This window comes from Saccostrea echinata, unplaced genomic scaffold (assembly GCF_033153115.1).
Source record: "Saccostrea echinata isolate AGI-Se365-2 ecotype Australia unplaced genomic scaffold, CSIRO_AGI_Sech_v1 ptg000054l, whole genome shotgun sequence".
NCBI lineage: Eukaryota > Metazoa > Mollusca > Bivalvia > Ostreida > Ostreidae > Saccostrea > Saccostrea echinata.
The window spans coordinates 13,671,545-13,686,847 of NW_026889803.1; the positions used below are offsets into that span (position 1 = coordinate 13,671,545).

General features: G+C 31.4%; 2 protein-coding genes across 2 annotated transcripts in view; one reads left to right on the forward strand and one right to left on the reverse strand.

Moving 5' to 3' along the window:
- LOC133206389 (E3 ubiquitin-protein ligase TRAF7-like) overlaps positions 1-15,086 on the forward strand; it is a 324,928-nt gene extending 309,842 nt beyond the window's left edge. The window contains exon 17 of the mRNA XM_061342337.1: positions 15,072-15,086. The gene's annotated coding sequence lies outside the window, so the exon portion shown is untranslated. The remainder of the gene's footprint in view (positions 1-15,071) is intronic.
- On the reverse strand, positions 1,502-10,383 carry LOC133171550 (uncharacterized). The gene is made up of 13 exons (XM_061306318.1): positions 9,958-10,383; positions 9,636-9,846; positions 6,403-6,534; positions 6,133-6,321; positions 5,746-5,890; positions 5,306-5,439; positions 4,940-5,126; positions 4,403-4,538; positions 2,996-3,476; positions 2,605-2,650; positions 2,292-2,503; positions 1,973-2,063; positions 1,502-1,813 (listed from the first exon to the last, which is right to left on the reverse strand). The coding sequence occupies exons 1-13, from the start codon at positions 10,371-10,373 to the stop codon at positions 1,536-1,538; spliced, it is 2,658 nt and encodes an 885-aa protein (XP_061162302.1). The 5' UTR covers positions 10,374-10,383; the 3' UTR covers positions 1,502-1,535.
- Positions 15,087-15,303: the final 217 nt, after the last annotated feature.

The window sequence follows — 15,303 nt, forward strand, 5'->3', positions numbered from 1 at the left end:
TTGGTAAAACTTTGCTTATGTATACTCTGAACATTTTTATCGTAGGTCATCTCACTTGCGCATGACACTTTTCTTTTTTTGTTTAAACATTGAGATCAGTGTCTGTAAAATTTTAGTAAGAAAAAGGCGTATTACTAATATCGTGTACGAAAAGTTTAAAATCTTTCCCAACACCGATTTTAAATGACGGAATAATATATTCATTACACTGTATATATGACAGCAAATAACAAAGCCATCTAGAAAACTTTTCGAGTATCCTCTCCATTACCTTCCAATCCCTGATCTGACATTGTAACATCACCTGTAATTCTACTTTATCTATAACTTATCTGTTTAGAAATTAGAATAACTAAGTGATAAAAAATAAATAAGACTTGTAAGTAATTATTATATAACACATTTAATTAATTTGACAGCTTCGCAAATCGAATCGCAACATCTTTTGTTTTCTTTATTTAATATTGTCCATGATCTTTAGATACTTTGCAAGATGACTCCAATTTCTTAAAGTTCCACAGTCGTCTACTTCCTTGAATTCTTAAGCTTTTCTTTTCATGTCCTCTCTTTTCTTTCCTCTTCAATTTGCTGGGTTTCATTTAATAAGCAACATCTCATCAACATATACATTTGTAATTGGACATATACAAAGAAAATCCACAAAACTGTCTTAGAAGCATCATCACAATGTCAAGGTTTTGTGATTTCGGAACTCCACACAAACCCTTGACATAAGTCGCTATTTAAAAGTTGGGCTTGAAAGCTAATATTTCATTTGTTCCTGATCTAGGACTGGAACCAATCAGAAAACAGCTTTTATTGTTGGTAAGTTTTGTAAACAAATATGACTCGTCTATAAAATGGAAAGTGTCGATATTGTAGAATTTGTGACTACTAGAGTTACATTAAAAGAAACATCGGGGATAAATTTTTGGAAGATCGTTCTCTTAAAAATCACAAAAGATATGCTCTGGAGTTGGGCCATTTGAAAACGACGGATTTGAAAAATATATTCTCATTGGTTATTTTATAATTACCCATTACGTCATGTGTAACCACAAACCCAACTTTTAAATAGCGACTCGGTTAAGTCAAGGGTTTGTGTGGAGTTCTGAAATCACAAAACCTTGACATTGTGAGGATGTTTTAGAAGCAGCTGTACATACACTACAGTCTAAATATATCTGAAAAACCGTCTAAATACCGGTATGTCTGAACAATTCATATATGAAAATCTAAAAATAATCTTGATCAGTTAGAAACACTTATTTTAGTTATTCAAGTTGCAACTACTAGTATGTTAAATGATTTTATGATGTCAAAGTGGGTAGTATTTTCTGAAACATAAGCAGATATAAAATTATAAGCCTCATATACAACAATGTCTTCTACGTATTTCTTACATACATATAGTTTTAAATTATATTAAGACTATTATGATTATTTGTTGTTCAAGAATGTTAAAATTGCCACGAGTTCTTTCAAGTGTCAGTAGATTTACAATCAGTTTTTATAATGTAAATAGAATAATTATATTAGCGTTGTGCTTTGATCATTTTTAAAACCTGCGGACTGCACTTGGAATTCTCCACACATTTAGATAAGTATGTTAAGACATTTGTTCCCCTTTCTATGGCGCTGTTTGATAGACGCCATTGGTCAAGCATGCGCACTGCCCTTCTTACATCATCATGAAAATCAATTTTAATGGCGTCGATATCAGTAGAATCAATACCAAGATTGTGGGCGAGGATTTCCCATTTAATATGAATTTGTTTGCCAAGTTCCTCAATACCATTGTTGGAAAGAATTCCTGAAAAGTTAAACATCAATTTCATATTATTTTTTCCCCACTGTTGACAAGTATATTAATTACATTTACTATTAATTGACAATCTGATTTTGTCATATGCAAAACAACCTTTCATTTTAAATATAAAAAAGTGAGGAAAAAATGACGTGCAAAGCATACCATTTGCTTGTGAAAACGGTTTCATGAATAAGTCAAACTCTTTGGCCAATTCGGCAGACAAAGATCGTAGCAGTGATGATATTATCTGAACCTTAAAAATGAATTGGAATTCAAATTAAAAACAAAAATAATTTTATTATGTTTTATAAACCTTGCTTAAAGGAGTAATTTAGTTGCATTAATTTTTAGGTGACACAGTATACTTTTCATAACAATTCATTGAATTTTTAGAGTTACTTGACAAAATCACCATTTCCAATAACTACAAAAGGATCTTTCAGGTCTATTAAGGTTATTACTACCAGAATAAAGATATGACCTTGTTTTCACTTTTTGGTCTATGGCTGGCCCAGTTCATTACAAAGATTTCACACATTTCTCTTTCTGTGCCAGTTGCTGCTTCTTTAACTGCTCGTTGATTTAGTTTTCGAAATTCTGAACTTGTCCCAGCCAAAGAACGCAAGAAATCGTCTATTTTCAGCTTATCACTTGCTGGAATTCGCCAAGCTAAATATTTAGCGCTAACTTTCACTAGGAAAAACACAATTTTGAAGTTCATTATAATGTTAGAAATTATTCAATGTGTAAATAAATAAATGAATGAATAAATAAATAAATAAAGAGCGTCTTACATGGAACATCAAGTGTAAGCGGTGCATATCTATGATGTTCCTCATCCTATAATAAATTAAAAAAAAAAAGAAGATTAAAGTTGATTGTATTCATCTTCAATGATGTAGCATTCGCTTCTGCCTTTCAGAAGTGTGTATCATTTACATGTAGAACATGAAATATGAATGTTTCTCACTTTACTAATTAATACAGCATCCTAATGTAATTGTTTTCCATCTTTATAACTGCAATTATTTATAGTCATTATTTATAACTTTACCTTTGACACAAACCTCTAGTGTGCTAAATCATGAAAAACATCAGAATATGATTTTCTGCAATAATGTTTATAACTTGAATGCGCCAAGTAGTCTCTGGAGTGTTCGTGCCGAACTTTGAATACTACATTACCTTTGGTATATGTAAAACAATGGTTCCACAACGCGGAGGACTTTGTTCCTTCTCACCAACACTGTACTTTAATTCTCCCGAGAAATCTTTGTCTCCTGACTGAGCCTTTTTATTATATACCTCAACTTTGAAAGTAGAACTTGCTGAATCTATATTTAAGTAATATTTTAAACGCAACAATTTTTGGTCTGAATCTAAAGTTAAATTTCCGGCTATTTTTATGAAGATTTCCTCCCCATCACAAATTCCAAATTCAGGTGAATCTGGGGGGCCCTTTTTGAAACTTTGTTTCTTCATTTCATCAGACGCAGTCTGGCATTTTTCGCTCTCTACACATTGTACAAATCCGTGTGTTGGATCTTCGTCGCCTTGACGAACAATGAGTCGTGCGTTTATATAGTATGATTGTCGATATAACAGGTCCGCAATCCGGCAAATGGTACTGTTGTCCATATCTTTTGGAACAATAAGACCCATGATACTGAAAATAGATTTATATCGGAAATGTGAGAAGTTCCAAAAAGTTTCTGTTACAAATGTAAAATTTAATGAAATAAGCAAATACATTTTTTTGTCTTGATAAAGAAACAATGACATATTTCTGTGAACTCACTGTCCAAAATGGTAAACTGGCCATAAAAGAAGAAAGAAATCGATTTTTTATTATAGGCTTTTTCTTTTACATTCGTAAAAGTAATTATTTGATGTCAAGTTTAGGTAAAAAAAAAATATATATATGATACTTTCTAATTAAAAATATAATGCAATTGCATCTTATCTTCATCTTGATACTCGGAAGACAAGTACTTATCTAAAATGTTATCTCTGAAATGCAGGAATTTGTGTACAATGCATTTTGACAGATTTTTCAAACAACTCATTTAAGGTCTGACGACACGTTCCTCAAATATCTGTCTTGTAATATATAAGAAATGTTCATAATATTAACATTATTGTTTTCAAAATGTCTTAGAAAATAAATACAAAATTGTGATATTGACAATTCAAGTAATTTCAAATAGGATTATATAAGAAACACCATCCTCTGGTATCTTGCACTAATGCCTGGTGAGATATCTTAATTTTTTGTGTAGAAAGTTGTTAAAGTAGCAGTACTTTGATGACAAATTCTTGGGAAAAGTTATATATTACTGAGGAACGTGTCGTCTGACATTAGACGTCTTAAATCATCTATTGTGTTAACAGCAGATGAAAACGGAAATATTAATTGACTCTGAAAGCACAAAGATCAAATTCAGATAAAAAAAAAAAAGGCTTCTAATTTTCTTGTGATTTTGTAATTCGCTGAAAACAAAAATATCAGGAATATACTTTTGAAAATCCTTGATACAATCACTTAGATAGATACAAAACTATACAGGGAGAGGATACGAAATGCATGATTACTCGAATGTTGACCCTTTTGCTGGTAAAGAAATTACAACTCCATCTGGAAAATCTTCTAGCGTCTTCTTCTCCATCACCTGCCAGTCTCCGTTCTGACAACTTGACACCACTTGTAATTGTAAGTTATCTATCTCACCTGGTAAAACATAGACCTTCAATTAATAATGAAATATGTAACGATAACGAACAGTGATCTATCTACAAACAATACAAATCTGTAAATAGGGCATAAAACACGGACCCCTGGAAACTCCAGAGGTGGAATCAGGTGCCTAGTAGGAGTAAGCATCCCCTGTCGAACGGTCACATTCCACCGCAAGCCCTATGTATTGATCAAGTAAAAAGAATAATCCTAGTCAAATTTAGTATAAAAACGTTTACAAGGTCATTATGACGACCATATAATTTACAAAATGCGACTTTATGAAATCCCTATAGCATCCTTATTTGTCAGTAACCTGCCTCAGTTTAAAAATAAATGTTAATCAAATGAGTTTAACAAATTGTTTAGACCAAAAAGCAAAGTGTTTTATTTACCGACGAAATCACACCCCATGTTTGCCTCTTCTTCCTTCATATCACTCATGGTCTTTTTTAGATATTGTGCCAGATGACCTTGATTCTCTTTCTCAAGGGCATCAGTCATAGCATTGAACTGGTCCATGTCACAATCTTTGAATTCCTCCAGTAATCGTCGAGCTTTCATTCCCTCGCTATTTTGAAGCTTGTGAGAAATACGACTACATTAACATTACTCATTAAATTTTATTTTTCTGTATAAACTTATCAACACATTTACCAATATCTTTGTTGTGTGTACCGACTGTTTACGAATACGTGCATTGAATAATTTTTATTGTTTTGGTTCGAATGTCTGTGCTGCATATATTCTTATTTCAATACCTTGATTTCCTCCAATACTTCGTCTGTTATTTTGCCATTCTTGTGTAAACGAGTAGCAATGTTGAGTACAGATATATCTGTTACTAATTTGTTCTTGCATTTTTCTATAGTTTTCTGGTGTACTGAGCCAGTTTCTTAAAATAAAATCAAAACAAAGCAATCTCATAAACAAAGGCAATGAAAGCCTTTAATGATATATTTTATGTTAAATATATATTATATATATTTAACAATAATATAACGAGCTTAAACAAGGACACCTCAAAGCGAGATCCCCTCGCAAAAGAGCACATTGATCCCAGTATAAATTATTACTTGCGTAACTTCCGTTACGTACCACTCACTCACCCACACACACACAAGCGCGTTACTATATCCCCTCCAACTTTGTTGCAATAAAAATAATGAAACAACAATTTTACTACACAATCCATACTTACTTATTTTATGTAAATCGGGGTAAATTTCCATATGTACTTTCTCAAGATTTTCATCATCAAATTCTATCCCGTGTAAGGAGGTTGCTATTTTGATGTTATTTAACTCTTTGTCTGCTTTGGTGCGATTTGCTAGATCTTTATCAACCTAAAGATAGATTAAAGTCACTACAAAATTTTTGATTTTTCAATCGTTCTTATGGTAACAATTAAAATTGTATACAAGCTTAGATTCATAAAATTCGAACTTCTCCTCAAATATTTATACATGTATGTAATATTCTGTACAATTTTTGAAATTTCATTGTATTGAAATTAGTATTTAACAAAGTGAAAAAATAGGTTTCAGCGACAGGCTTTGAATGCTTTAGAACTTTTTACTTCATTTACCTTGAAACGGACTTCAGTTTCCTTCTTAAAGCAACCGGATGGGACAATAATTCGAACATTTTTGTCCTCCGTTGGTTCAAACATTCCCCCTTCTGCTTTAACTATCATATTTTCTCGTTTAGGACGTGAAATGATGACAAATTCTAGTGTTTGAAAGTTGTTTATGCGGGTCATGACAAAATGGACATCCTAATTAAAACAAGAATAAATATTTAATTTGAAAGATGGTCGTTGCTTTCTCAGAAATTACAGATCCTTAAAATTACTCACGGTTATGTTGATTTTGGGTTTTTCGTCCGTTGCTTCCACACATTTCCACCTCCCGCCATTTATAGAAACCTTGACCTTGACCTCCCTCTTCTCATTGGCTTCCGCTCTTGGAATATACACTTTCATTGGCAACTGTCATTTTTACAAACAAATTGTCATATAACGTATTACAGTTTTTGCAGTTATAATGTTTCTCTTTCAACCCCCCCCCCCCCCCCCAACACACACACACACAAACTGACTTTTCTCACATCATCATGAAAACGACCATTAACGTAAAGCTAACCCGAATCTCCCTCAGTGACAATGGATATGTAGATATATGCCAGAATATACCTTAAATTCCTGCGGGCATCAAATTCAATTCAACTATTTTAAAAATTAATATTTACGGAATATTGTTTTAGTATTAACATTCGGTTTATTGTTTTTTTGTTTTTTGTTTTTTTTTTTAAGAAGTCTAAATACTTCTATGTGGTACTTGTTAATCTATTATTGTCCCACCAAAAGGTTGAACTTTGAATCCATAAATTTAGATGAAAACGTACATTTAGCGCACTCAAACTTTCGTGCAATTCCTCACCAACTGATAAGCGTAATCTTGAATTAGCGCATTTGGAGCAAAGCTTCTATAAGTATTTGATGTAATCGTATATATTACTGTGTACTTGAATTAGCGGAAAAGATGAAGTACGAAAAGGGCTAAAATATGATTATCGCTAAAATAAATAACGTATGTTTACAGAACTTGCAATTAAGTTCATGTAAGGAATGTCATGATTTCAACAAATCTGAATCTACACGTCATGAGGATGAATTCTACCAAGGCTAAAAACCGGAACTTGGAAGACTGCTTCTACGTGTGACTGTTATTGAGATTATGATAGTTGTTTCCGATATAGACTCTCATGAAAAGTTAGGTTCTATCCTAGAGCTTCTTGGTCAATTGAATCGACACTTTCACTTTAAACGGACTGAAGCAAACACAGTTTGATATATAAAAAAAGTTCACTTAAATCTTTGTCTCAGAGGATTTAAAAAGTCGTTAAATGCCAAATGCATGTGGCTGAGAGGCGAGAACAAAGAACGTTTTGTAATCAATGTTATCAAAGCACATAATAAGCTTTGAATGCAAGAAATGCAATCGATTGTTACGCATTTTGTGTCCAATTTTATATATAACAATAAGGCATTGCGATCAAATACAGAATCGCTTGCTTTCTGAAAACCAGCTTGTTTTACCTCATGGAGTGCCATGTTCAAATTTTATTACCATTCTTTGGGCGACATTAGTGCCGAATTATGTACTTCTTTTTTTTCTTTTGTCAATTTATTGTTCGAACGGGTTTCCTTAATATAAGGATGTTTTTGTTTGAACTGAAATTGTGGCTGGTAGCTTGATCACAAAAGTACTAGTAATCCCTTGGAGAGAAAAAAAACTATCTGTTTTCCAAAAGTGGCAAGACCATTGATTTTAAAAAAAAATCGCTAACTCAGAAGTCCCTTTAAATAGGCCCAGAAAATTTTGAGTATGTTTTTTTTTGTATGTGATATCTATTTGCGTCAACACTCATCTAATGATATTTTTATGTTAATTTTTACTTACATTGCACTAGATGTTCGTTTGTAGACATTGTCCTTAAATAATACTACGAGTATTAAACTTTTTATTCTATACACTATACACATTCACTACGGAAGCCCATTTAGGACCTATCAAAAAAAATTTTGAATTCGATATAACGAATTGTCGAATTTGTTATAACGAATTTAATTCGTTATAACAGTTTCTTTGAATTCGTTATAACGAATTTAATCTGTTATAACAAATTTATTGAACTCGTTATAACGAATTCAAAAATTTGTTATAACGAATTAAATTCGTTATAACGAATTCTGAAACTTGTTATAACGAATTAAATTCGTTAAAACGAATTCTTTAATTTGTTATAACGAATTAAATTCGTTAAAATGAATTCGACAAATCGTTATATCGAATTCTTACATATTTTTCTATAGGCCCCGATTGTTGAATTTGATTTAACAAATTTAATTCGTTACAACAAATTTTTGAATTTGTTATAACGAATTAAATTTGTTATAACGAATTAAATTTGTTATAACAAATTTTAGAGTTCGTTTAAACGAATTTAATTCGTTATAACAAATTTTTGAATTCGTTATAACTAATTCAACAAATTTGTTATAACGAATTAAATTTGTTAAAACGAATTCAAAGAAATTGTTATAACGAATTAAATTTGTTATAACAAATTCTACAATTCGTTATATCGAATTTGAAAATATTTTTTGATAGGTGCTAAATGGGCCTCCGTACATTCACAGACGAGTGTGATAAAGATCTTGGACTTTCAAAATAAATTGTCAGTTAAATAAAACAAAAAAAAAGAAGTGAAAACATAAATATTACGAAAGCCCATTTATGACCTATCAAAAAATATTTTTTGAATTCGATATAACGAATTGTCGAACTTTTTATAACGAATTTAATTCGTTATAACTTTTTTTAAATTCTTAATAACGAATTAATTGTGTTAAAACAGATTTCTTGAATTCGTTATAACGAATTCAAAAAATTGTTACAAAAGATTATATCCGTTTAAACAAATTCTAAAATTTGTTATAAGGAATTCAATTCGTTAAATCAAATTTGACAAATAGGGCCTATAGATAAATATTTATGAATTCAATACATGTATAAGTTATAACGAATTGTAAAATTCGTTTAAACTACACTTGTAATTTAATTCGTTAAGACAAATTTAAGAATTCGTTTTAACGAATATAACAAATTCTAGAATTCGTTAAAACGAATTTAATTTTTATAACAAAATTTTTTAATTCTTTATCACAAAATACGAATTTAACAAATTTGTTATTATAACAGTTTAAATTTGTTTTAAAGAATTCAAAAAAATCGAATTAAATTCGTTATAAAAAAAATTAACAATTCGTTATATCCAATTCAAAAATATTTTTATATAGGTCCTAAATTAGCTTACGTATAATAGTATCTATAACCGGAGTACTTATTTCTTCTTAGAGTTCATTCATTACAAAATGATCAGATCACATTCCTCCCCATACTTACTATATATGTAGTTTTTCACCTACAATTCCTTATTTTGACTTTCAATCTAATCTGATTTAATGATGTAAACTCTCCCCACCCCTTCTCCACGAAAAAAAATTCCAAACTTTTATCAGCTCACCTCTAATGATATCTCTTTTCCAGTTTTAGATTTTATTTTAAGAGTTGATAAAAGCACTTCCTCTTTGTTTTGTGGATACCGGTCAAGATTATGATTGTCAGGACATGTGCACTCGATGTCGTCTTTTTCCAAACCCTGACTTCCAATGATGGCCGAAACGACACAGCAAATTCCACGATGGAATGCATTATTGTCCTTCTCTCTGTCATAACTGCAAAAAAAAAAATGTAAATCTATGTTACACTTTATTTTTTTTTTTCATCTATGAATAAGAGTGATCTAAAAATGTCTTTTTATTTTACAAATGAAAATCTCAACTTACATGTGAATTGGCCAATTATTCGGATTTCTTCTCTTCTTATCTTCCTCTTCCTTTTTCTTTTGTTCTTCGAGACGTCTTCTTTCCTCCTCTTTTCTTCGCTTATCCTCTTCTTCTTTCCTTTTCTGTTCCTCTGCTTTCCGTTTTGCTTCCTCTTCCTCCTTTTTCTTCCTCCTCTCTTCTTCTATTCTTCTTTTCTCTTCTTCCTTTCTTGCTCTCTCTTTTCGTTCCTCCTCCGTCTGCTGATTTTTTATCCATTTATTTACATGATTATTTATATGATCAATCTCTTCTACAGTGAAAGTGCCTTCTTCCTCAACTTTAAGGATAAGATCCTCTGTCTCACTGAGCAACTTTTGAAGATCTAGTTGCTGGGCTGCAATTTTTTGTAATGCTGCAAGATTTTTTAATTTTTGCATATCGATGTTTTCCCTGAAAAAAAAAATCAATTATGAGCAACATACTTTTTTTTTTGCAATTGTTACCTGAATAAGGGTGCAACGATAAACCGTTTGACGGTATATCGCGGTATATTTTTCCACGGTACAATTCACGATACTCTAAACTGATATCGCGGTTCGGTTCAATCGGTCCAGAACTATCCGTTTTGTCCGTTTTATTTCCTTCTTTACTATTTAAAAAAACCAGACTAATAACATGAAAAAAATATTTTTGGAATTTTACCCATTTGAATGTTGTTTTTTTTTTTTTTCATGTAAAGCATAACACAGGTATAGTTTGTTGTTATTCAGGATTTTGATCAAAGATAACAATATGTATTGTTTGGTTCAACAGAATGGGAATCCTACCTTTCCAAAGGAACTCTTGTATATGAAGCATCTGTTGTGTATGTCAACCCTGAAATTTAAACCAAAATATAGTGTCAACAAATACAATCTTATGTAACAAGGAAGTAGAATTGATTAAATAAAGGAATTACTTCTAATATCTTACCAACAATAAACCCAGACTCGCAGAGCTTTTTCATTTTCTCGCCAATCTGAATCTCGAAATCCTTGATGAGCTCTTTCAGTTTTACAAGATCTCCATTTATTTTTTTGGCATACTCTGCAACTCCTTTAATGCTTTTGGAAGACTCTTTAGTTTCATCATTAACTTCCTTGCTGAAAGTCATAAAATCTGTAGTGGAAGCTAAAGAATTTTCTAATTTTCGATGGATTCTTATTCTCTCCGAAATTTGCGACAGGGCATTGATGTCTGCCATTTTGCAAGAGACAGTAAATACGACTGGGACAGTTCTTTTTGCGTACAAGATAACGTCAGTAATGAGATAAGACTATACAAGTTGAAACTTAACAAAGTTATTTAAAAGATCTGACCATGAGTGCGATCAAATATATCAACAAGAGTATCTTTTGTTAGATTGTAGTCTGAAAGCACGTGATGTACAACTTTTTTTCCCAAAAGAAGTAGCTATTTAAACTACATGCAGGCATATTTGTTCAGAACAATGTAAAGACTAAGACATGCTTAAAGATGTCATGGATATGCTTATGGATGTTTTGATTGTGAAATTACGTAATTTTCTGGAAAGCTATTCATTTATGATATCGAACTGTACGCCCAAGATTTTAAGATATCTGCCATATTTTTCAGATCTATAAAGGGTTGATATGTGCTATTATGGAACGCCATAGCTGCCTTATGTGGTTATTTCATGAGAAGATGGTGCTTTATTATGTTATTTCATGTGATGGTGGTGCTTTATTATGTTATGCTGTGGTTATTTCATGTGAAGATGGTGCTTTATTATGTTATGCTGTGGTTATTTCATGTGAAGGTGGTGCTTTATTATGTTATGCTGTGGTTATTTCATGTGAAGGTGGTGCTTTATTATGTTATGCTGTGGTTATTTCATGTGAAGGTGGTTTTTCATGTGAAGGTGGTTTTTCATGTGAAGGTGGTTTTTTATATTTAATGCGATGGTGGTCACTCGGAACTCTTAATACTTTTGAAGACTGAGTTTAGCACTGAGTTTAACTGCTATTATCTTGAAATTTTGAGAGTGAAACAAATAGTCAATGTAATTAAAATCATTTTAATACACCATTGCTAGTTCCTCTTTTTTTCCATAAGCGCTTGGTTTCAGGATGCTGTATTTTGTGTATTATGTTTTTTTCTAGCTATGTCTGCATTAACTCGATAACCTAAGAATAAAAAAATCACTGAAATAAGCAAGTTTTAAAAATGTCATATTACTTTATATAAAAAAGGAGTGAAGGTACGACAGTTGCAATCTTCGATTTTACGTCGTGCCCGGCTCGGTTCATACTTGATTTTAATTATCAATATCTACACTTTTTCTACCAGTTTCGGGCAGGAATTCGGAATCTACATTTACAAATGATTGAATAACGCCTTTCAATCGTCTGCCAATTCGAACTTGCCGTTTAAAATATGCAGTAAACAAAAAACGTCCTGATACCTAGAACTGAAAGTGAAAGCAATGGAAGTTACGATTTTTAACCAAGTAAAATGTAGAGGCGTCCCGGAATAACGAGAACAAGTTTGGCACGGTTTCTGACTTCCCTAGATTTTCCGAAGATGGCAACTGTTGTACCTACACTCTTACTATATGGACTAATATGACACTTTTTAAACGTGCTAATTTCAGTGATATTTTTTTTTAATTTTTGTTTTTGAGTGTATTCAGACACACCTACAAAAAATCATAATACACAAAATACACCATTTTGAACCCAAGTGCCTAGATGGAAAAAAGAGGAACGAGCAATGGTGTATTAAAATGATTTTAATTACATTGACTATTTGTTTCACTTTCAAAATTTCAAGATATATAATAGCAGTTAAACTCAGTGTTAAACTCAGTCTTCAAAAACATTAGGAGTTCCGAGTGACCACCATCACATTAAATATAAAAAAAAACCACCTTCACATAAAAAAACCCCACCAACACTTGAAAAACCACCTTCACATGAAAAACCACCTTCACATGAAAATTCACCATCACATGAAAAACCACCTTCATATAAAAAACCACCTTCACATGAAAAACCACCATCACATGAAAAACCACCTTCACCTGAAAAACCACCTTCACATGAAATAACCACAGCATAACATAATAAAGCACCAACTTCACATGAAATAACCACAGCATAACATAATAAAGCACCACCTTCACATGAAATAACCACAGCATAACATAATAAAGCACCAACTTCACATGAAATAACCACAGCATAACATAATAAAGCACCACCTTCACATGAAATATCCACAGCATAACATAATAAAGCAGCATCTTCTCATGAAATAACCACATAAGGCAGCTATGGCGTTCCATATGCTATCTTCAGTTATCTTGAGACAATGAGGCATTGATGATTATGATGATAAAATTACTTTAGACCTTGGAGACTGGGGGCATTGCCTATGGGTACGAATATTATTGAAACATGGAAAATGTCCATAAATTAATTTGAAACAACTTAAGAAAAATAGAATAGTAAGAATATATTTTGACCCTAAGTTAATGAACATAAGAACTCCTTTATGCAATCTTTATATGCTTCGCAGTAAAGACAATTCAATGGTTTACATGTTAACTACGTGTATTGGTGCATACCAGTTGAAGGGAATAATAATTTTTCAGCAGATAAACAAACGTTGTTTTATTTGCATTTTATTCATTGTTTCATATGACATGTGGTTCAATCATAGAGGCTTAAGAGTTAAAGATGGTAATGAAGCATGGTCATCTATATATAATATGATTGTGTAAATTACTTTTCAATCCTGATTCCATTCACATTTAATCATAATTACTATTAAACAGATTAAAAACTACTGTTTGTGTATTGTACAACTCGTGTAAAGACAAGCAAATGGGTCCCTGCTCTTTTTTTAGATTGCCCAAATTCATTCTGTAAATCTCAATTTACTCAGAATAACGAAAGAATTGGGTTTTTTTTTTTTTAATTCTGGTATTGTGGAAATAGTACTCAAAAGAGTAGCGAATTATAAAGGCTCACTTAATTTTAGTTCAAGCTCAGAGAAATGTGATCATATCATGTGATTGAACACAAGAAAGGGAGATATTCATACATTTAATTGGTTTAAAATTACATTTTTCAAAATAGGCTCGATTGACTGAATTGCACTGACATGCATTGTCTGTGATTTACTTCATGGAAAAGATTGTTTATGATTCTGCTGGAGTTACCTTCCTTTGATTAGTAAAATGTAAATACATTCTTCCAAGTTTTAAAAATTTTATTAAAATTACAGAAAATTTTAATGTATTAAAGTTTGATGATCTTTATCAGCAATAAAACTTTATTTAAGTATATACAATTTAGAAATATCGCAATACACTGTTTTTCAAATTAGGCCTCGTGTACAGAGGTATTTTGCCTAAGAAGCGCAGTTTTCGGACAATTACTCAAACAGTTTCGAAAAAAAAAACATTTCTGGGGAAAGGCATAAATAAGCTCATTAAGAATATGTTCAAACCAAGCAGATGTATACGTGTGAAGTGTTCATTTTAACGAGAGATATAGCTAAATAATGTGGATTTATAAGATAGATGAAACTTTGTAAGATGAAGCCGCCCCGCCCCGCCTCCCCCTTCTAATGCATTGATCACTATACACGTATTAATGTAACAGTTTATGTTTTGCCTAAACCACTGTGTTTTAAACTTAGTTTTCATTTTTTTCTCGGTAATCGTGCAATTACACTTCTAGAGACTAAAACAGTTGAAATTCAATTAAATTGTATTTATTGATAACTTTTCATTCTAAACATTTCCCCCTTTTATCATGTCCAAGAGGAATGTGCCAAATATTATTATTTGTTTCGAATATGTCAATTAACCCGGTTTTTTTTTAATTGTCATTCTATACAAATTTTATTTTATATATGAATGTATTAAGTATTCAAAAAGCTTTTTGATAATCTGTGTTAATGAATTTAACTATCTCCAAATATCTATCCCCCTCAAAAGCATTTTCTAATTAAGAGATTGTCAACTTCTCACTATTCTCTTCATGAAAAAGTTGAAGAAAACGATCAGTCTAATAAATCCTTTAAACAATACAAATTGTGAAAAAGGCCAAAAAAATTGTTTGAAGACCTGCTGTTCTCCAAAGGTCACAAAATTTATATATTTCTCGTGCAGTTATAGAGAGGCTACGAACTTATGTGAGAAAGACGCTGATTTGTCTGGATATAATCTACTCGTATAATTGTATTAATATTAATCTGCTTATACTCTCTCTATATGTTGCTTCCGTAAATGACTTGATGTTAATCCAGATCTTAATATTAAAAAAATTGGGAAAATTTTACATGTTTAATTTTAAT